Source organism: Trachypithecus francoisi, unplaced genomic scaffold (assembly GCF_009764315.1).
Source record: "Trachypithecus francoisi isolate TF-2019V2 unplaced genomic scaffold, Tfra_2.0 Contig01579, whole genome shotgun sequence".
Lineage (NCBI taxonomy): Eukaryota > Metazoa > Chordata > Mammalia > Primates > Cercopithecidae > Trachypithecus > Trachypithecus francoisi.
In genome coordinates, this window is record NW_022681442.1 from 19,153,358 (window position 1) to 19,173,328 (window position 19,971).

General features: G+C 45.0%; 1 protein-coding gene across 1 annotated transcript in view; it reads left to right on the forward strand.

Annotated features, from left to right (window-relative positions):
* Positions 1–19,971, forward strand: part of LOC117064584 (guanylate cyclase 2G-like) — a 46,283-nt gene that overhangs the window by 25,907 nt on the left and 405 nt on the right. Inside the window, 6 exon segments of the mRNA XM_033178631.1 lie at positions 4,809–4,964; positions 7,589–7,763; positions 13,956–14,133; positions 15,933–16,073; positions 16,929–17,121; positions 18,936–19,113. Coding sequence (XP_033034522.1) covers positions 4,809–4,964; positions 7,589–7,763; positions 13,956–14,133; positions 15,933–16,073; positions 16,929–17,121; positions 18,936–19,113 — 1,021 coding nt within the window.

The window sequence follows — 19,971 nt, forward strand, 5'->3', positions numbered from 1 at the left end:
AGTACATTTTCTTGTTTTAATTTCCCCAACACTCTTATGGGATAAGTCTGCACTGTCCAAATATGATAGCCACCAGCCACATGTGAATAATGAGCACTGCGATTATAGCTAGTTCAATTTGAGATGTGCTATAAAGTTTATACTGGATTTTGTAGACTTAGCAAAAATAATAAAATATAAAATATCTTGCTAATATATTTATGTTGGTTACTTGCTGAAATAAGATTTTTCAATGCATTGGGTTAAATAAAACATTATAAAATATACTTCACCTGTTTGGTTTATAACACGGCTGCTGAAAATGTAAAAATACACATGTGGCTTGTATTATGTTTCTATTGGACAGTGATCTCAATAATTAACAATGAACTCCATTATTAATTCATTTTTAGCTCCAATCATAGTAATATTGGAGTAACATGATCTCCATTTCCAAGAGGGAAAAAGTGAGGCTTAGTGAGGTGAAGTCACCTGCCCAGCTGATAAGACACAGATTGGGATTTGTAGCCAGTCTGTCTCCAAAGGCTGTGTTTGCGATGCTTCCTCCCTGCTAAGTACCAGAGAGTACAGATTTGGGCCCAGAGGTAGGAGCCCTGTCTGCCACCCAGGAATTTCCAGTAGGGCCAGAAATGTAGCTAACAGACAGATGATTGAACTGATACTGGCGGGCTAGGGGAGGTCCCCAAATGCTGGTGGGACCTCAACCCCAGCCAGTGTGAAAGCTCTTAACGCCATTGTGAGAAGGAATTCAAGGATAAATCAGAAAATAGTGAAAGTATGGAGATGTACTGCAAAGTGAAAAGTACACGCTCAGGAAAGGGGAGTGCGGGCGGACTCAAGAAAGAGTGTGCAATGGGATTTGAGGCTTCTACCTTCTTGAGTTTCTTTAACCAAGGGGTAGAATATTCATGAGGATTCCTGGAAAAAGGTGGAGATTTCTGGGAACTGCGGTGCTACCCATTTTTACATCAAATATGGCTATTCCTGGAACTGTTGTGGCACCGGTGGGTGTGTGACCTAGTATGTTAATGAGCTTATAATAAGGTCCCAGGTGAAACTTAGGCCAAATCCAGCATCATGTTGGGTCCAGTTGGTCTTAGCCTGCTTGGCCCACACCCTGTTCTTTTCAGGGTCTTATCAGCCCTGAAAATAATAGCTTATGCAGCTATTTCAATTCCTTTTTGCTAGCCATGTGTAACAGACCTGGAATTTTCTGTTCTCCTGCGGTCACCCTGTGTTATTCCTGTCTCAGAGCTGCCAAAAGTGTATAAAATCTGACATGTAAATAATGAATCGTTTCGTAGCTCTATCTGCTCTGTGACAATATACATAAAAATCATACATTTCCATCAAGATAGAAAATAAAGACATGCGTGCCATCTCTTAGAGAGGAATGCACAGCCAGGATTCCAAGCATCCCTCAGCATGTTGTTTTCACCCTAATGGAAGGAGTTTTGCTAAAATCCTGGAATGTAAAATCATTGACTGTAAAATATCTCATACTTGAGGTAGGCCTGGAACTAGCAAGGGCAGGAGGAAAGCAGAAAAAACCTTGTGTGTATCAGGGACAGTTCTGTTGAATGGAGAGGTCTCCTGCTGGAATCAGAGGGAACTCTGGATGAGACACAGGTCTCACCAGACTTCAAGCTTGGACCTTAGCCTATTGGCGCCTCCCTGGGGAAGTCCCAGAGGCAACCCCAGCCAGGCCCCTCCAGGTCCAGTTGAGTGGGCGGCAATTTCAAAACGTGATTCAACCTTACCATCTAAAAACAAATAAGGCACTTTGATAAAGGAACATGGGGTAGGGGGTGGAGAGTGATTGGGGCAGGGCTGGGGGCATGTATCCATTCTCCTGGATGTTTTCTGTATTATCCCATATTTCTTTTTTGTTGTCATTATTTGTTTTTGAGACAGAGCCTCACTTTATTGCTCAGGCTGGAGTGCAGTGGCGGGATCTAGGCTCACTGCAACCTCTGCCTTCTGGGTTCAAGCGATTCTCATGCCTCAGCCTCCAGAGCAGCTGGGATTACAAGCACCCACCACCATGTCCAGCTAATTTTTATATTTTTAGTAGAGACGGGGTTTTACCATGTTGGTCAGGCTGGTCCTGAACTCCTGACCTCAAGTGATCCACCTGCCTCGGCCTCCCAGAATGCTGGGATTACAGGCATGAGCCACTGCGCCCAGCCAACTTGAGGCTTTTTTTTTTTTTTTTTTTTTTTTGAGACGAAGTCTCACTCTGTAGCCCAGGCTGAAGTGCAATGGCACAATCTCAGCTCACTGCAACCTCTGCCTCCTGGGTTCAAGCAATTCTCCTCCCTCAGCCTCCTGAGTAGCTGGGATTATAGATGTGTGCCACCATGCCAGGCTAATTTTTGTATTTTTAGTAAAGACAGGGTTTCACCATGTTGGTCAGGCTGGTCTCGAACTCCTGACCTCATGATCTGCCCACCTTAGCCTCCCAGAGTGCTGGGATTACAGGCATGAACCACCATGCCCGGCCCCTATCCCATATTTCTAATGCAATGTTGGCCTCAGGGCTCTGGCTCAGGTGGGATAGTGACTTGGCCTGTCAAGCACTACTGGAGGAAGAGGTGCACCCCTGTGCTGGTGAAGCCGGTTGTTGTCTGGGGTAAATATCTGAGGTTCGTGGTATCACACCAAGGAAATCGAGTACTCAGACACACCAGAAGTGGGTTTAGGAGCACAGGTTTAATAGGCAAAAGAAAGAGAAAGGAGAATAGCTCTTCTATGTGAGAGAGGGGGTCCACAGTGAAGTGCACCAGATTTTATAGACTGGCTTGAGGAGGCGGTGTCTGATTTACATAGGGCCGAAAGATTGGTTGGACCAGGTGTGACGTTTACGTAGCCAGCGATGAAGCTGGCTGCCCCACCTTAATCTTCTATTATGCAAATGAAGTCTTTGCCCACCTGGCGCCATGTTGCCTGCTCCTTACTGTATACGTGGTTTACAGGGAAAAGGGACAACGGAGCCCCTGTCTGAACATGGCTACTCCCTAGAGAGCCCCTTTCCTGTTAGCACAGCTGCAGGCATTCACCCATGCAAGCTTCTAGCCTGGCTTTCTATGTCTGCAGCTCTATTCTACAGGCTGCTTTTTGTTAGAAAAGAAAATGATTTGGGGGCTGTCACGCGTGTCCATATAGAAGACCACCTAAATACGCTTTGTGTGAGCAGCAAGGCTGTTTATTCACTTGGGTGTAAGTGGGCTGAGTCCGAAAAGAGAGTCAGTGAAGGGAGATAGGAGAGGGGTAGCTTTATAGGACTGGGGTAGGCAGTGGAAAGTTACAGTTAGAGGTGGTTATCTATTGTTAGCAGGGGAGGGGATCACAAGGTGTATGGTGGGGAGATCATAAGACTCATTGTCCAGAAGAAGAAAGTCACGGGGTCGATTGATCAGCCGGGGCAGGCTATGAACAAGTCATAATGGTAGAATGTCGTAAGGTGGGTTAATTAGTTAAGGCAGGAACTGGCTGTTTCACTTCTTTGTGGTTTTTCAGCTACTCCAGACTTCTTGGCTCCTACAGGCCATCTTGGCTCCTGCAGGCCATCTGGACGTATATGTGCAGGTCACAGGGGTTACAATGGCTGAGCTTTGGCTCAGAGGCCTGACAGGGGCTGCTTTTCATTTAAAGGAAAACCATACCGAGGACTCCCATACACTCACTAAGTGTCTAAATAATTTCTTCATCAACTCTTTTTTTTTTTTTTTGAGAAGGAGTCCCGCGCTGTCGCCCAGGCTGGAGTGCAGTGGTGCGATCTCAGATCACTGCAAGCTCCGCCTCCCAGGTTTTTTTTTTTTTTTTTTTTTTTTTTTGAGACAGAGTTTCACTTTGTCGCCCAGGCTGGAGTGCAGTGGCACGATCTTGGCTCACTGCAACCTCTGCCTCCTGAGTTCAAGTGATTCTACTGCCTCAGCCTCCCGAGTAGCTAGGATTACAGGTGTCTGGCATGTAAAAATTAGCCACCATGCCTGGCTAATTTTTGTAGTTTTAGTAGAGATGGGGTTTCACCGTATTTGTCAGGCTGGTCTTGAACTTCTGACCTTGTAATCCACCCACCTCGGTCTCCTAAACTGCTGAGATTCCAAGCATGAGACATCATGCCCAGCCTCTTTATAACTCTTATGTCACTGGTGCCCAAGAGGCCCAAGACCCTGTCCCTGGGTTCGCTTCTCTGTTCAGGATGTTCCCCCCACCCCATTCCTCTTCAGGACCTCCTCATAGCCCCTCCCACACATGACTTCACTGCCCCTTCTCAGCTAGGCTGTGTAATTGTGTAATTACACATTAGGGTTGTGTAGTTGTGCAGGGGGAGTATGTGCTTTGACCCTCCTTCCTCCTTCTTCCCTCCTCCCCCTTTTTCTCTCCCATCACCCAGGGCACAGGGAACAGGAAAATCTAGTGGTTTAGAAGCAAGGCTTCTAACCCAGTCCCACCTGGGTTTATATCCCGGCTCTGGTCCTGACTTCTTGTGAGCAATTTAACACTACAAATTTACTCCTCCTAGCCTGATCACTAGGATGTATTTATTTTAAGCTGGCCTGGCCTTCTTGGCTTCACACTGAGGAGCTGGAAATAGTTTTCTCCATTTTGGGTGTCCCAGCCCCAGTTGACTCCAGGGACAAGGAGCTATGCTGGTGGCTCCTAAACAAATGAACACAGAGATGGGCACATCCCCTGCCCAGGCCTCTCTGTCTGTGTTTCTGCCCATCTGTCTCTGCCTCGGTTCCTTCCAGCAGTGTTATCAGCACCCGGTCTCCCTCATTTGCTCATTTTCACGCTTGCAGGGCATGCTCTTCCTCCATAGGAGCTTCCTGGGCTCCCACGACAACCTGAAACCTTCCAACTGCCTGGTGGATGATCGGCTGCAGGTGAAGCTGTCAGGATTTGGGCTGTGGGAACTCAAGTGTGGCCGGACATACAGAACATATGATGAGACAGTGGTTGATTTTGCACCCACTAGCTATTGGCAGCATGGCCAGAGGTTCCTAGCTCCACCTTTGCTTCCTGATGCTCATCTGTGCAGATATCCACACGTGGGCCTTCCTCTGGAGCTCTTGATATCTGGCTGTTCTGTTCACCTGAGGAGAACGAGAAAAAAAAAGTAGTCTCTGCAGATGGCACCAGTTCGTAGGGTGATGTCTGGGTTTGGAGACTGGTTCTCGTCCTAGCTTAGTTGGGCCACCTGGAGCAACGATTGCCCGTTCTCTTTGATTCTCTTTGTTCCTTCCCACATTCATCCTATGTTCTCAGCTTAGAACATAAGATTTGTCAGACATTTTAGAGATAATTGAGTTCTATAGTTCTGTCTTCTAGGTGCCTGGTCCCACCACCCCCGACCAACTATCAACTGAATCAGAATATCTGAAGATGGGGTCTTGGCCTCTGAATTGTTTTTTAAATGCTCCCAAGAAATTCTGTGCATCTGAAGACAAAACCACTGCCTCAAGTCCACTTTTCCCTTCCATATGTGCCAAGTGGGGTTCAATGACTCTTCCTACCTGTCCGGTTAATTGAATGCCCTGGATTGTTACCTCTGCATGTATCCTGGGCTCCTTTGAGACCAATGTTCTTAGCCCCGATCCACTTTTTGCTGGAGCAGCATGTCACCAGCAGCTTTTTTGTGTCAATTTGGGAGGTTTCTATAACATATGATGGGATGATGTCTTACAGAAAGACAAGGGGGATGGGAGTGGTGGCTTATGCCTGAAATCCCAGCACTTTGGGAGGCTAAGGTAGGAGGATTGCTTCAGTCCAGGAGTTTGATACCAGCCTGGGGAACATAGTGAGACTTCCCCCCAACACCTATACTTAAAGAAAAATTAGCTGGTGTGGTGACATGTGAGGCTGAGGTAGGAGGATCACTTGAGCCTGGGAGGTCGAGGCTGCAGTGAGCTGTGATTGTGCCACTGCACTCCAGCCTTTAGAGACCCTGTCAAAAAAAAAAAAAAAAAAAAAAAAGACAAGGGGAGAAATTTTGTTTTTATTATTAATTAAGTAATTAATTAATTATGGGACAGAGCCTCACTCTGTTGCCCAGCCTGGAGTGCAGTGGTGCAATCTTGACTCATTGCAAACTCTGTCTCCTGGGTTCAAGCAATTCTCATGCCTCAGCCTCCCATGTAGCTGGGGATTACAGGCATACACCATCACGCCTGACTAATTTCTGTAATTTTAATGGAGACGGGATTTCGTCATGTAGGCCAGGCACAGTCTTGCATTCCTGACCTCAGGTGATTTGCTCTCCTCGGCGTCCCAAAGTGCTGGGATTATAAGCGTGAGCCACCGCGCCCGACTGAGACCTGCTAGCAGCTGTCCTAGTTCCCCTTCCACATCCTCTAATATTTATCTTTTCTTTTGATGACTGTGACCTATAATGACATAAGCCTTTAGACTTCACTGCAAAAAAAGGTGTGTGAAATATCTAGAATAGACAGATACATCTATAGAGACAGAATGCAGGTTGGTAGTGGTTACCAGTGGTTGGGGGTCGGGAGAACAGGGAGAAACTGCTTCATGAGTAAGGAGTTTACTTTGGAGTGATGGAAATGTTTTGGAGCTAGATAGAGGTGGTAGTTGCACAACATTATGAATGTGCTAAATGCCACCGAATTGTTCATTTAAAATGGTTATTTTATTTATTTATTTTTTTTTTTGAGATGAAGTCTTGATCTGTTGCCCAGGCTGGAGGGCAGTGGTGTGATCTCGACTCACTGTAACCTCTGCCTCCTGGGTTCTAGTGATTCTCCTGCCTCAGCCCCCCGAGTAGCTGGGAGTACAGATGTGCTCCACCATGCCTGGCTAATTTTTGTATTTTTATTTATTTTTATTATTTATTTATTAGAGACAGAGTTTTGCTCTTGTTGCACAGACTGGAGTGCAATGGCGTGATCTTGGCTCACCACAACCTCTGCCACCTGGGTTCAAGCGATTCTCCTGCCTCAACCTCCCAAGGTGCTGGGATTACAGGCATGCGCCACCATGCCCGGCTAATTTTGTAATTTTAGGAGAGACGGGGTGTCTCCATGTTGGTCAGACTTGTCTTGAACTCCTGACCTCAGGTGAACCTCCTGCTTTGGCCACCCAAAGTGCTGGGATTATAGACATGAGCCACCGTGCCCAGCAATTTTTGTATTTTTAATAGATGAGGGGTTTCACCATGTTGGCCAGGCTGGTCTGGAACCCCTGACCTCAATTTATCCTCCCGCCTCGGCCTCCCAAAGTGCTGGGATTACAGGTGTGAAGTGCACCCAGCCTAAAATGGTTAATTTTATGTTCTATGAATTATACCACAATTGTTTTTAAAAATAAAGGCAATACAGAGAAGGAACATGAACATGAAAACCAGCTGTAATTTTAGTCTTGAGTAAACCACCATTAACATGTTAGTGCATATCCTTCCTGCTGATTTTCTCCATATTCACACACACGGACCCCTATTTGCTCTTCAAATCAGACACCATTGGGGCTGATGGCTCAGGGCTGGATGCCTTCCTTTCTCCTATGCCCCCAAGGATGAAGGGGTGGCTTTTCCAGTTTTAACCAGCAGCACCCTCACTCCATGCAGACATCCCATTGCTTGGCAGAGCTCTACTGGACTGCTCTAGAGCTGCTGCGGCTCCCGGAGGTGCCCTGGTCAGGTATCCCACAAGACGATGTTTATAGCTTCACCATTCTGATGAGGGAGCTGATCCACCACTGGGACCATGGGCCCTCTGATGACCTCCATGAGGCACCGCATGGTAAAGCGGGAGAACTTACTTGGGAAATTTTGGTTGTGTGGGCTAGCTTTGAAATGCTGGTTTTTAAAATTAATTGTTTTATTAATTTACAATTTATTCCATTATTTTTTGTTGAAAAATTCATGTTCTTTCCCTCTCAAGCAGACTCAGAAAAAAAAAAAAAAGAAAAAGAAAAATTCATATTCTTTTTTAAATTAGAAAATGAATTCCATTTTGGTTACCAAAAAAATCAAGGGACCCCAAATTATATAACTTATTGTATTACAGCAGCCAGAGGGATCCTATTAGAAAATGAGGCAGACTATGTCACTTCTCTATCAGAATCCTCCCTTGGCTTCCGATCTGAGGAATGAAAACTAAGCCCTCCTCATGGCCTACAAGACCATCGAAGGCCTTGAAACCGTGTAACCTCTGTGGCCTTCTGGATTAGTTTCCTAGGGGGGCATAACAGTGACCACAAGCTTGGTGGCTTGAAACACCGATGTTTATTCTCTGGCAGTTCTAGAGGCCAGATGTCTAAAGTCAAAGCGTTGTCAAGGCTCTGCTCCCTCCGGAAGCTCTAGGGAAGGTTCCATTCTCTGCCTCTTCCAGCTGCTGGTGGCTGCCCCAGCATTCCTGGGTTTGTGGCCGCATGGCCTCAACCTCCGGCTCTGTCTTCACATTGTCTCCTCCTCTGTATACTTATCCTGGCTGTGCCGCTTATGAGGACATTTGTCATTGGATTTGGGGCCCACCCCTATCATCCAAGATGACCTCCTCAACCTGAGATCCTTAATTCTATTTGCATATTTGGTTTATACCCCCTTTCCCAAATAAGGAAACATTTGTAGATTCTGGGGGTTAGGATTTGGACATTTCCCTTTACGAACCACAATTCAGCCCACTATACCTTCCTACTGTCATCTCTTATGGCTCACTCCTTTCAGTCATGCTGGCCACTTTCATACGTTTCCAACATAGACAAATCCATAGAGGCAGAATGCAGGTTGGTGGTGGTTACCAGGGGTTGGGGGTTGGGAGAACAGGGAGAAACTGCTTCATGAGCAAGCAAGGGGTTTACTTTGGAGTGATGGAAATGTTTCTACCACTCCAGACACATTTCTACCCCAGACCCTTTGTGTATACTGTTCCCTCTCCCTGGGCACCTCTTGCCTCATATTCCTATGTACACATCTGCCCTATTCTTTCTTAAGGGCTACAACATTTTTCATTGTGAGAATATGCCATAAATGGTACCTTGATACACATTTTGGAAGTTGCTGCAATGAGCAGCTCTATATCTTTGCACACATGGGTGAATGTTTCTTCAGGCTAGATTTGTAGCCATGAAATTGAGAAGATAAATACATTTTAAATATATTTAAAATCCATGATAAATGCTGTTCAGTTGTCCACTTACAAAGGATATTTTCAGGCTTGTTTTTTTTTTTGGCTGGATTGTCTCTTAACGGCTGATGCCTGGATCTCAGCCCGAGATTCTGATATCATTGGTTTGGGGTGCTGCCTCAGTGTCAGGGTTTCAAAGCTCCTGGCGTGATTTTAATATGTAGCAGCTCAGGCTGCTTGGAGAGAAGATACCAGTGTGTGTGTGCACACATGTGAGTGTGAGTTTCTAAGTAAACTCAACCCACTTTCTCTCTTGATTTTTTTTTTTCTTGCTTTGCCTACCATTTCTAGCCTATCCTCAGTGGCCTATCTCAAACCTCAGCTTTAGATCATTATCTATTACCTGGAGACTTTTTGAGTCAGAAGCCCATTGTGAGGATATGCAATTGCTTTTAGACCAGATTCCAGTTTCTAATTTCCAGCTAAATAAAGCAGAGGTGAGATTAATCCAAAAACGGTAACTCAAAATCCAAGTGCATCTAATTTTGGCATCAAGCACACACACAAATATTCCCAGACTGAGCCCAGGCAGGAGCCCACCCACAGTCCTTCAGCCTCATCACCACCTAGTTTTGCCAGTTGGGTTCTGTAAGGGAAGATACTGTGGACAATCAGTGTATTTCCCCTTCATTGTTGAGCTCACAAAATTAACTGAGAGCTGGCTACATGGGACTATGTATTCACAGGACTGCAACCAGGAAGAGTACAGTATATACCTAATTTATGGGCAAACACTTCTTCAATTAACTTCTGACGCTTTCCTACAAACAAAGCTTGTCCTGGGAACGGAGTAGCTATTGATTCTCCGGGCACGCAAGACTATGGTTCTCAAACCGTGGCGGGCATCAGAATCACTGGGAGGTGGTTAAAACACAACATTGTTGGGTTCCACATTTGGGGTTTCTGACTCAGGAGGTCTGGGGTGAGGCCTGAGAATGTGCATTTCCATCACCCTCCCAGGTGATGCTGATAAAGCCACAGCTTGAGAAGCACTGGCCTTGGTCCTTGTGGTCCTTGGACCAGCAGCATCAGCATCAGCTGGAAACATGTCAGAAATGCACATTTTCAGGCCCCACTCCTGAGGAATTCGTCCAGAAATCTGTGTTTCAGCAAGCTCCCCAGCGATTCTGATGCACATTGCCAAAGCAAATGAGCAACAGTGCTAACATACCTAGTAGACGGTTAAAGATTATAGGATGGAAACAGCTGGCTAGAAGTTACTAGGTAATTCACACATGTTCTCTGAAGTGCAGACCCGTGGGTTCGAATTTGCTCTCGAAGTCCTGTATTGTTTTTCTGATTCTTTCATTTCTTAGAGCTAAACACAGAAAGCAGAAGATGCCATAGTAATTCAGTCACTGCTTTTGAAGCCTCAAAGTGTACTTCATTTGGGAAGTAAAACACAGTTTTCCAGAGTATTTTTTTTTTGGGATGGAATCTCTCTCTGTCACCCAGGCTGGAGTGTGATGGCATGATCTCGGCTCACTGCAACCTCCACCTCCCGGGTTCAAGCGATTCTCCTGCCTCGGCCTCCTGAGTAGCTAGGACTACAGGCATCCACCACCATGCTTGGCTAATTTTTATATTTTTAGTAGAGATGGGGTTTTGCCATGTTGCTAGGCTGGTCTCAAACTCTTGACCTCAAGTGATCCCCCCCACCTTGGGTTCCCAAAGTGCTGGGATTACAGGTGTGAGCCACTGTGCCTGGCTCCTAGAGTGCTTTTTAATGCACATACTTTCAGAATAGTTTTAGGCGTTAAACATGTACACTTAAACAAGATAACATTTTATGCACAGTTTTGTAACCTGTATTTTTTTTATTATATTAAACTAACAGTCATATATTATTCAGATTTCCTAGTTCTTGCCTAATGTCCTTTTTTTGTCTCTGAACCCCATCCAGGGTACCACATTACACTTGGTCATCATGTCTCCTTAAGCTTCTCTGGGAAAATTTCTCAGACTTTATTTTCAATGACCTTGACACTTCTGAGGAGTACTGGTCAGATATTTTGTAGTTCTTTCATGTGGAATTTGTCTGATTTGTTTTTCTTTTCTCGTGGTTTGGCGTTTGTGTGTTTTGAAGGATGACTGTACAGGTAAATTGTCCTTTTCATTGATTATTGCTGTTGATGTTAACCTTGATCACTTGGCTGGGGAAGTGTTTGTCAATTTCTCCACCATAAAGTTACTCTGATTTCTCCCTTCCATACTTAGTCTAGGACTAAGTGAGGAGTTAGGCTGGGCGTGGTGGCTCACGCCTGTAATCCCAACATTGTGGGAGGCCAAGGAGGGAGGATCGCTTGAGTCCAGGAGTTTGAGAGCAACCTGGGCATATAGGGAGACTCAGTCTTTACAAAAATACAAAAATTACCCGAGTGTGGCAGCGTCCCAGCAGCTACTCTGGAAGCTGAGGCGCAAAGATTGCTTGAGCCCGGGAGGCGGAGTAAAGATCCTGCCACTGCACTCCAGCCTGGGTGGCAGAGACCCTGTCTCAAAAAAAGAGAGAAAAAAAGAAGAAAAAAGGTGGGGATTCAGGCTCCACCTCTTTGAGGAGGGAGTATTTGGAATTATTCTCCGTGGGAGATTTGTCTACTCTGCCCATTCATTTATTTCTTCAAGTACTTATGTCAGCATGAACTCATGGATATTTATTTTATACTTTGGGTTATAACTGAATATCACTTTATTTATTTTGTAGCTTAAATTGTTCTAATTTTGGCCATTCAGTTTCAGGTGGCTTCTGTGTCTCTTTGACGTGTAGCCATCACTGTGGTGTTTTGTCTTGTTTCTGCATATTTCCTTACTTTCTGGTAAGACAAGAAAGTCTCATTTTGCATATCCCCTGCCCCAGTGCTAGAAGTAACCAATTCTCTCCAACAAGCCCTGGCTTCTTTTCTTGGAGAAAGGTATTAGAAAGTTAGAGCTGACACTAGATGTGCTCATTGCTACCGGGGGGTTGTTACTTATGGGCCCTCTCGGTGGACAGAGTAAGGAAATATGTATGTGTACTAACCCATATATATACATATCTCTATAATTACACATGCACACATACACATATATCTGCATCTACATTAAACTAAACATGAGTTCCCATTGGCGTCTCTCAATGTAACTCATCACCATCATGGTTCATTGCAGTCTTCCCATTACTTTTCTGTAAATTCCAACATTGAGATCCTGGCTCCCACCATCCACCACCCATGTACTTTGTTCAATCCCTACATGTGTGTTCAGTGATTTCAGACTTGTTAATCTGCATCCCCACGAGAAACAGTTTTACCAACTAGAGTACGATGATTATGAACAGTTCCTTTTGTCTTTAGTCTTAAAGTCTCTAGTCATTTCAGAAGCGATGTAGGTCAGCATTCTTTCTCACTCATCCCATTCAGTAAGATTATGCCATATATTTGTAACACTGATAGATTCTTTTATTGCTGTCTGCATTCTATCTTGGGGTTGCATAATTTCCCAATGGGCATATTTTAAAGTTTGCTTTCCTTATGGCTTACTTTTGTGCTATAAAACTCTATGGGTTTTGGCAAATATATAGTGTAATCTATCCACCACTGTAGTATCCTAGAGAAAACTTTCCTCATCCTAAAAGTATCCTCGGCATTTCATGTAGTCAATGCTCTCTGCTCCCCAAACTCTTGGCAACCACTGATCTGTTTTCTGTCTCTAACATTTTGTCTTTTCTAGAATGTATATTTCCTTACTTTCTGGGAAAACAAGAAAGTCTCATTTTGCATATCTCCTGCCCCAGTGCTAGAAGCAGTCAATTCTCCAAGAAGCCATGACTTCTTTTGTTGGATAAAGGTATTAGAAAGTAAGAGAATCACAAGGTCAGGAGATCAAGACCATCCTGGCCAACATGGTGACCCCGTCTGTACTAAAAGTACAAAAATTAGCTGGGCATGGTGGCACACGCCTTAGTCCCGGCTACTGGGGAAGCTGAGGCAGGAGAATTGCTTGAACCTGGGAGGCGGAGGTTGCAGTGAGCCAAGATCGTGCCACTGCACTCCAGCCTGGGCACTAGGGCCAGAGTCTATCTCAAAAAAAAAAAAAAGAAAAAAAGAAAAAAAGAAATGACACCAGATATGCCCATTGCTGCTGGGGTGTTGTTGCTTCTGGGGTGCCATGTAAATAGAATCATACAGTACACAGCCTTTTCTGACTCGTTTCTCTAACTTAGTAATAATGCATATAAGACTTATCCATGTTGTTGCATGCACAGTATTTTTATTATTTTTATACCAAAACATGTATACATTTTTCTCAAAATATTATTCCCTTGACAACATCTGGTTAAGCAGAATGTTTAGCAAATGTCAGTAGGAGCCAGTGAAGAAGTGGGAAAAATTAGGTTTACAAAATTGGACAGAGAGGCAGGACATGATGGTAATATTTGTTATGTGTTAAAATAACATTTATGCAACATATTGCAGAAAATTTAACAAAATTGCATGAAGCGCAGTTTGGGGGTTTCCAACATGAAATGCCTATACATTCCTGAAATTATATGGAGATATGCTTCACATCAAGCAAAGTTCTATTTTAAAAAATTGTGATTTGAAAACTAATTAGGAGGATGTTTATATGTTTTTCATTAGAATTGTTCATTTTCCGGGCAGATTCAGAGTATCCTATTAAAATATCCAGATTACTTTGGAATTCTAATGTGTTGTATTTATTTAAAAACTCAGTTTACAAATATAAGAGCACAATTACTATTGAAAATGAAGTGTAGTAAGTGGCACAAAGCTCTGATGTTTGGCTTTCTAAACCCAACATGAATTTCAGAAATCATCAACCAAATCGAAGACCCTGCAGCAGCAGTCCCACTGCGACCTTCCCTGCCCAAGGAGAAGGGCAATGAAAAGATCATGGCCATGGTGAGGGTATGTTGGGAGGAATCTCCGGAGAAAAGACCCAGTTTCTCTTCCATCAAGAAAACTTTATGAGAGGCCATTCCCAGAGGGTGAGTTAGATGTGCAACAGATATTTACTCTCACTCAGTTAACCATTAGGATTTTAGAGCTGCCAGGCATGGTGGCTCATGCATGTAATCCCAGTGCTTTAGGAGGCTAAGGCAGGAGGATCCCTTGAGGCCAGGAGTTCAAGACCAGCCTGGTCAACATGGTGAGATTCTATATCTATAAAAAATAAAATAAAATAAAAAATTAGCCAGGTGTGGTGGTATGAGCCTGTAGTTCGAGTTTCTTAGGGGGCTGAGAATCGCTTGAGCCCTGGAGGTCAAGGCTCCAGTGAGCTATGATTGTGCCACTGTACTGCAGCCTCGGTGACAGAACGAGACCCTGTTTCTAAAAAACAAAAAAAATTTAAAACTATGTGGCTGTGATTGGTTCTATGCGACTCATTCCCTCCCTCCCTCCCTCCCTTCCTCCCTCCCTTCCTTCTTCCCTTCCTTCCTCCCTCCCTTCCTCCCTTCCTTCCTCCCTCCCTTCCTCCCTTCCTTCCTCATACACTCACTCAGGGCTTACCATACACAAAGCACTGTGCTACATGCTGGTTGCTGTGGAGTGAGAAATTCTCCCTTTATTTCATAGATGCCACAAAAATGGATCCGATGTTAATAATTTTACTACCGTCTTTGTCTATCTCAGATGTCACTAATCAATTAAGGTCCTTGTTTCCAGGGAGTTTTGACATGGCTTCAGAATCTGTTTTAAATCAGCATTCCAAGGGTTAGGCTAATCACCTTGGACTGGACTATGAGATAAAAATTACTCACCACCTGTAGGGTAGGTTATGACTTAAATCATTAATGCGTCTCCAACAACTTTCTCAATAATAGCTTCCTTCACACCAGATCATTGTATCATCTTTCAGTACATGAATTTAGGAAGACATGCCCATGTTAGAGGTAGCTTGGGTTGGTGGAAAGAGCCCCAGGCTGGGAGTCAGGTGTCTACTCTTAATTTGGACCTTCAGCTATGCATTCTTTTTTTTTTTTTTTTAAACAAAACATTTTCTTGGGTCAGGGTCTTGCTCTGTTGCACAGGCTGGAGTGCAGTGGTGTGATCTTGGCTCACCGCAATCTCTGCCTCCCAGCTTCAAGTGATTCTCATGCCTCAGCCTCCTGAGTAACTAGGACTGCAGGTGTGTGCCACTACACCTGGCCAATTTTCGTATTTTTAATAGAGACAGGGTTTCGCTATGTTGGCCTGGCTGATCTCAGACTCCTGACCTCAGGTAATCTGCCCGCCTTGGGCTCCCAAAGTGCTGGGATTGCAGGCGTTGAGTCACCACACCTGGCTTCAGCTATGTCTTTTTTTTTTCTTTTTCTTTTTCTTTTTTTTTGAGGCAGAGTCTCTGTCACCCAGGCTGGAGTGTAGTGGTGCAATCTCGGCTCACTGCAAGCTCTGCCTTCTGGGTTCACACCATTCTCCTGCCTCAGCCTCCTGAGTAGCTGGGACTACCGGTGCCCGCCACCATGCCTGGCTAATTTTTTTGTATTTTTTTTAGTAGAGACAGGGTTTCACTGTGTTAACCAGGATGGTCTCGATCTCCTGACCTCGCGATCCACCCACCTCAGCCTCCCAAAGTGCTGGGATTACAGGCGTGAGCCACTGCGCCCGGCCAGCTATGCATTCTTAACGCAATAGCTCCGTGTTCTGCATTTCCAAGCTCATAATAGTTTTTAAATTTTAAAAATTATATTAGAAATATTTTCCTGGAATGTGTAGTTGGAAGCTCTGTTCCACTGAGGCCCTAAGGGTCTTGGGAGAAAACATCAATGTCTGGTTTCTTTTAAAGCCATGTAAGCATACTGGCCAGTATGATGAGTAAGTTGGAAGTGTATGCCAATCACCTGGAGGAAGTGGTGCAAGAGAGGACCAGCCGGCTGACGGCAGAGCAGAGGAAGGTGGAGAAGCTTCTATCTACTATGGTGCCCAGGTATTCGGAAGCAGTGGGGACTTGACGAAGCTGCAGCATCACCATCTAGCAGCCCCACATAGGCGGGATAACTTCCATGATTACTTTTCTAAGAGGATGTCAGGCTCTTCTAAAAAGAGCCAGGCATTTTTTGTGCAGTTTGGTACACCTGTAAAGGGAGATAGAAGCAAACTCTCCTGAATCCATAGGAATAGAGGCTGCAGTCCCTCTTTTACGTGGAGGGTGGCGGATGCAGCAACAGGAGAGTAGCCACTAGATGGCGCCCTCGTTTCACGAGTCTGACTAATTGCTACCTCCCCTGTATTTGATTGTAGGTCCAAAACCTCTGCACAGTTTGATATGTACCTGTGGCTTCACATTCAAAGATTGCTCCATTTTTGGTTCTGTTTCTACATGTTCACTCTCTTAACAGAAGTATTTGCTGTTAAAATTCCTGTGCACTTCTTGCATGTGTAGACCAAAGAAGTGGGGGCAGGGATTTTTAGTGAGATTGGTTGACTGAAATGAAATTGATTTGTGGATTGGTGAATGGTTATATTTGCTTCCACAACTGCAGAGTCTTTACACTCTAACTCAATAACCAATATACATCAAGAAAATCCTTTTTGTAAGGGCATTATGTGACCCTCTCTCCTACCCTCCCCCTCACCATTTATACCCATCAATTAAAATATCTCTTTAGAGAGAATGCAAGTGGAGAAGTGGATGTTGAAAGAATTCCTCTAGATAATGAATTTTGCTAACCAAAAGCTTGGCCATTGAAGCAAAAGGACCAATAAGGACAATTTCGTGGGAGTCTGTAGGAGATGAGATGAATAAGATCCATTCAAAAATGATCTCTTTCTCTGTTTTCAGCTTCACTGGAGAACAACTCCTAGCTGGAAGGTCCGTGGAACCAGAACATTTCGAGTCTGTAACAATCTTTTTCTCTGACATTGTTGGATTCACAAAGCTATGTTCTCTCAGCTCCCCCTTGCAAGTCATCAAGCTCCTCAATGACCTGTACAGTTTATTCGATCACATCATCACAAATTACGGTGAGTACAAGGTGAGACGTCTCATCCTGGCTGTGAGGTCATGCGTGCTCCTTGCAGGCTGTCTCCGGGGCCTGACGGAAGATGGAACTTATTCCAGACATCAGCCAGGAGGAAACTCCATTTCAGTCTATGTCACTTCATGGCAGAAACTCAGTATTTTATTTGTTTGTTTTGTTGGAACAGGTCTTGATTAGTCACAGATGTATGTGCTTGTCAAAAATCACCAGTTTCCTCTGTTTTTCTCTGTTTCCTTCCATTATTTCATCTCACATTAAACACTTTTTAAAAAGAGGTATTGATCTTCCACTGGCTAATTCTTTCCCGTCTTTCCTTAATACATTTCCTTCCGAGGCAGAGAGTCTCCTGTTTACTCTCCTACAAAGATTGTCCTTGAATCTTGTGTGGGTCTCACCTCTGTTGTCCTGATCCTTAGCAATTCAGAGTGAAGAAAGACTCCCAATTTTAGACTATCAGACTCATGGCTAAAAGGGGGGCAGAAACAATTACCTGCTGGGTCCTACTCTGGGAGACAGAAGGACACGGTCACCTAGAGTAAAAACCATTTTTGATGGGGAAAACAGAAACATTTTGGCTCTTCATGACTGCCGGGTGGTGGTGGTGATAAGGGCTGCTTTCTGTGTGTTCTGACTCTTTAGAAGGGGTCAGATCATGACTCCAGGCACAGTACCGTGTGCCTGTGCTCATATATGCCTGGTGGGCAGCCACAAGTGCACCAGCTCCGACCACAATCCCAGGGCCCTGCCTCTGCCTGTGGACCTGGGGACAGCAAGATTTGGGGGACAGTGTGGTCATATGGTCACATATCTCAGTGACAGAGTGACACATCTTCAATGTTTGTCTCCCAGTGTTCCCCACAAATGATGCCTCTGTTCAAGGGTGAAAGAAAGGATGGTATAGATAACCTTGAAGAGCAGACCACACACACCCAACAAAATCAGAACCTGCCCTGCTTAGGAGGACGCCTTCTGGGATTTTCCTCTTAGTATTACCTGCTCAGTTGTGTTTTGCTTGAGCTCATTTTAAAACTTAGTTTGTATTTCTAAAGGATGTTATCACGGTGGGGAGAGGGAACCCAGAAGCATGTGAGGCTTGTTGACTGGTTGACTTCGCATCATTTCGGGGTCACCAGAACAGAGGTGTTCTTACCGTCTGGCTGATGCCTGCAATTCAACCTTCACCACATCATCTTTGGATTCTGCTAAAATGCAAATGTGTCTGGAAAGGGCTGTAACTACTTGTCATTTATTTCTCTATTGTGAATGACAGATCTGAAAGCTGCTTTTATTAGGAGGATAGAGGGGGAAGAGCACAGACAGGCAGATACATACTATATATATATGAATACATTTTGTATAATGTGTAATGCGTACCCATATATAAATGTGTCCAAGAGCCCTTGTGTGGGGCGTGGACATTTCAGGTTGGGGGAGCTGGTCTCTGCTTGACCAATCCACCTCACCGTTCCAAGTTGACTCCAGGAGCACACTGCTCCCTGTCTCACTGGTTCTGAATCTGGGCTGGGGAAATATAGTCACTGCTGCTATTGGATTTCAGAGGAGGAAACAGTGACTGTGGGGAGGGACGCTGGGGGAAGGAAGGTGAGGTGGGTGTTGTGGAAGAGCCATTACAAGGGCAGGAACTGAAGAAATGCTGGAACTTGCATGGGGCGGAGGTCAGGGAGTGTGACACATCCAGAAACAGGGCCTCGAGGCTGGGGACAAATGAGGGGCCTTCATCTCTGACCCACCCCGACCCTTGGCCTCCCTCTTGGGAAACAAAGGCCAATCTGTCGCTTTGTTTTCAGGTTGAGACCACTGGAGATGCATACGTGGTGGCTAGCAGACTCCCTATCCGCAATGGAAGCCAGCATGTGGCTGAGATTGCCACCATGTCCCTGCACTTCTCAGTAGCACCATTCATTTGCTTCCAGACTGGGCACTTGCTCCAGGAGGAGCTCCAGCTTCGGATTGGCTTCCACACAGGTAGACAACACGGATGGCCTGGTGGAGCTCCAGCTTCGGATTGGCTTCCACACAGGTAGACAACACTGATGGCCTGGTGGTGCAGGGATGGCGGCAGGTCGTTCTGGGTTCCATTCCTACATCCAAGGCTTTTAGGAACCCAGACATTGAACGGTAACCTCTTTAGGGGAAATAAAAGATTGAATTGTCTCTGCATGTGTGTTTCTATTTAGCCAGGTTGCTTGGTAACAACAAGGACACAGAGTGGCTTCAATGTATTCAACCAAAAATAAGGACTGGGCGCGGTGGCTCACACCTGTAGTCCTAGCAAATTGGAAGGCCGAGATGGATGGATTGCCTGAGCTCAGGAGTTTGAGACCAACCTTAGCAACATGGTGAAACCCTGTCTGTACTAAAATACAGAAAACCAGCCAGGTATGGTGGCAGGCACCTGTAATCTCAGCTACTCAGGAGGCTGAGGCACAAGAGTTGCTTGAACCTGGGAGGCGGAGGTTGCAGTGAGCTGACATTGTGCCACTGCACTCCAGCCTGGGCAACAAAGCGAAACTCTGTCAAAAAAAAGAAAAGAAAAGAAAAAGGAGAGAGGAAAAAAAAGGAAGAGACCAAACCCCGGGACGGGTTATATAGGGCTACTTTTCCTCCGTGCCTCAACATCAAATGCCCTTTGATGTGGTCTGTGTTTGCCAACTCATGGGCATGTGATCTGTGCAGAAGTGGTCCATGCTTCGTTTCGTGCTCTTCTGTTACCGTCTGGAAATTCTTAATCATCTTTGCACAAAGTATCCCGTGTTTTCACTCTGTATCTGTTCCATCAAATTTTGTAGCCAATTATGCTACTACCTGTCTTCCAGGGCTCAA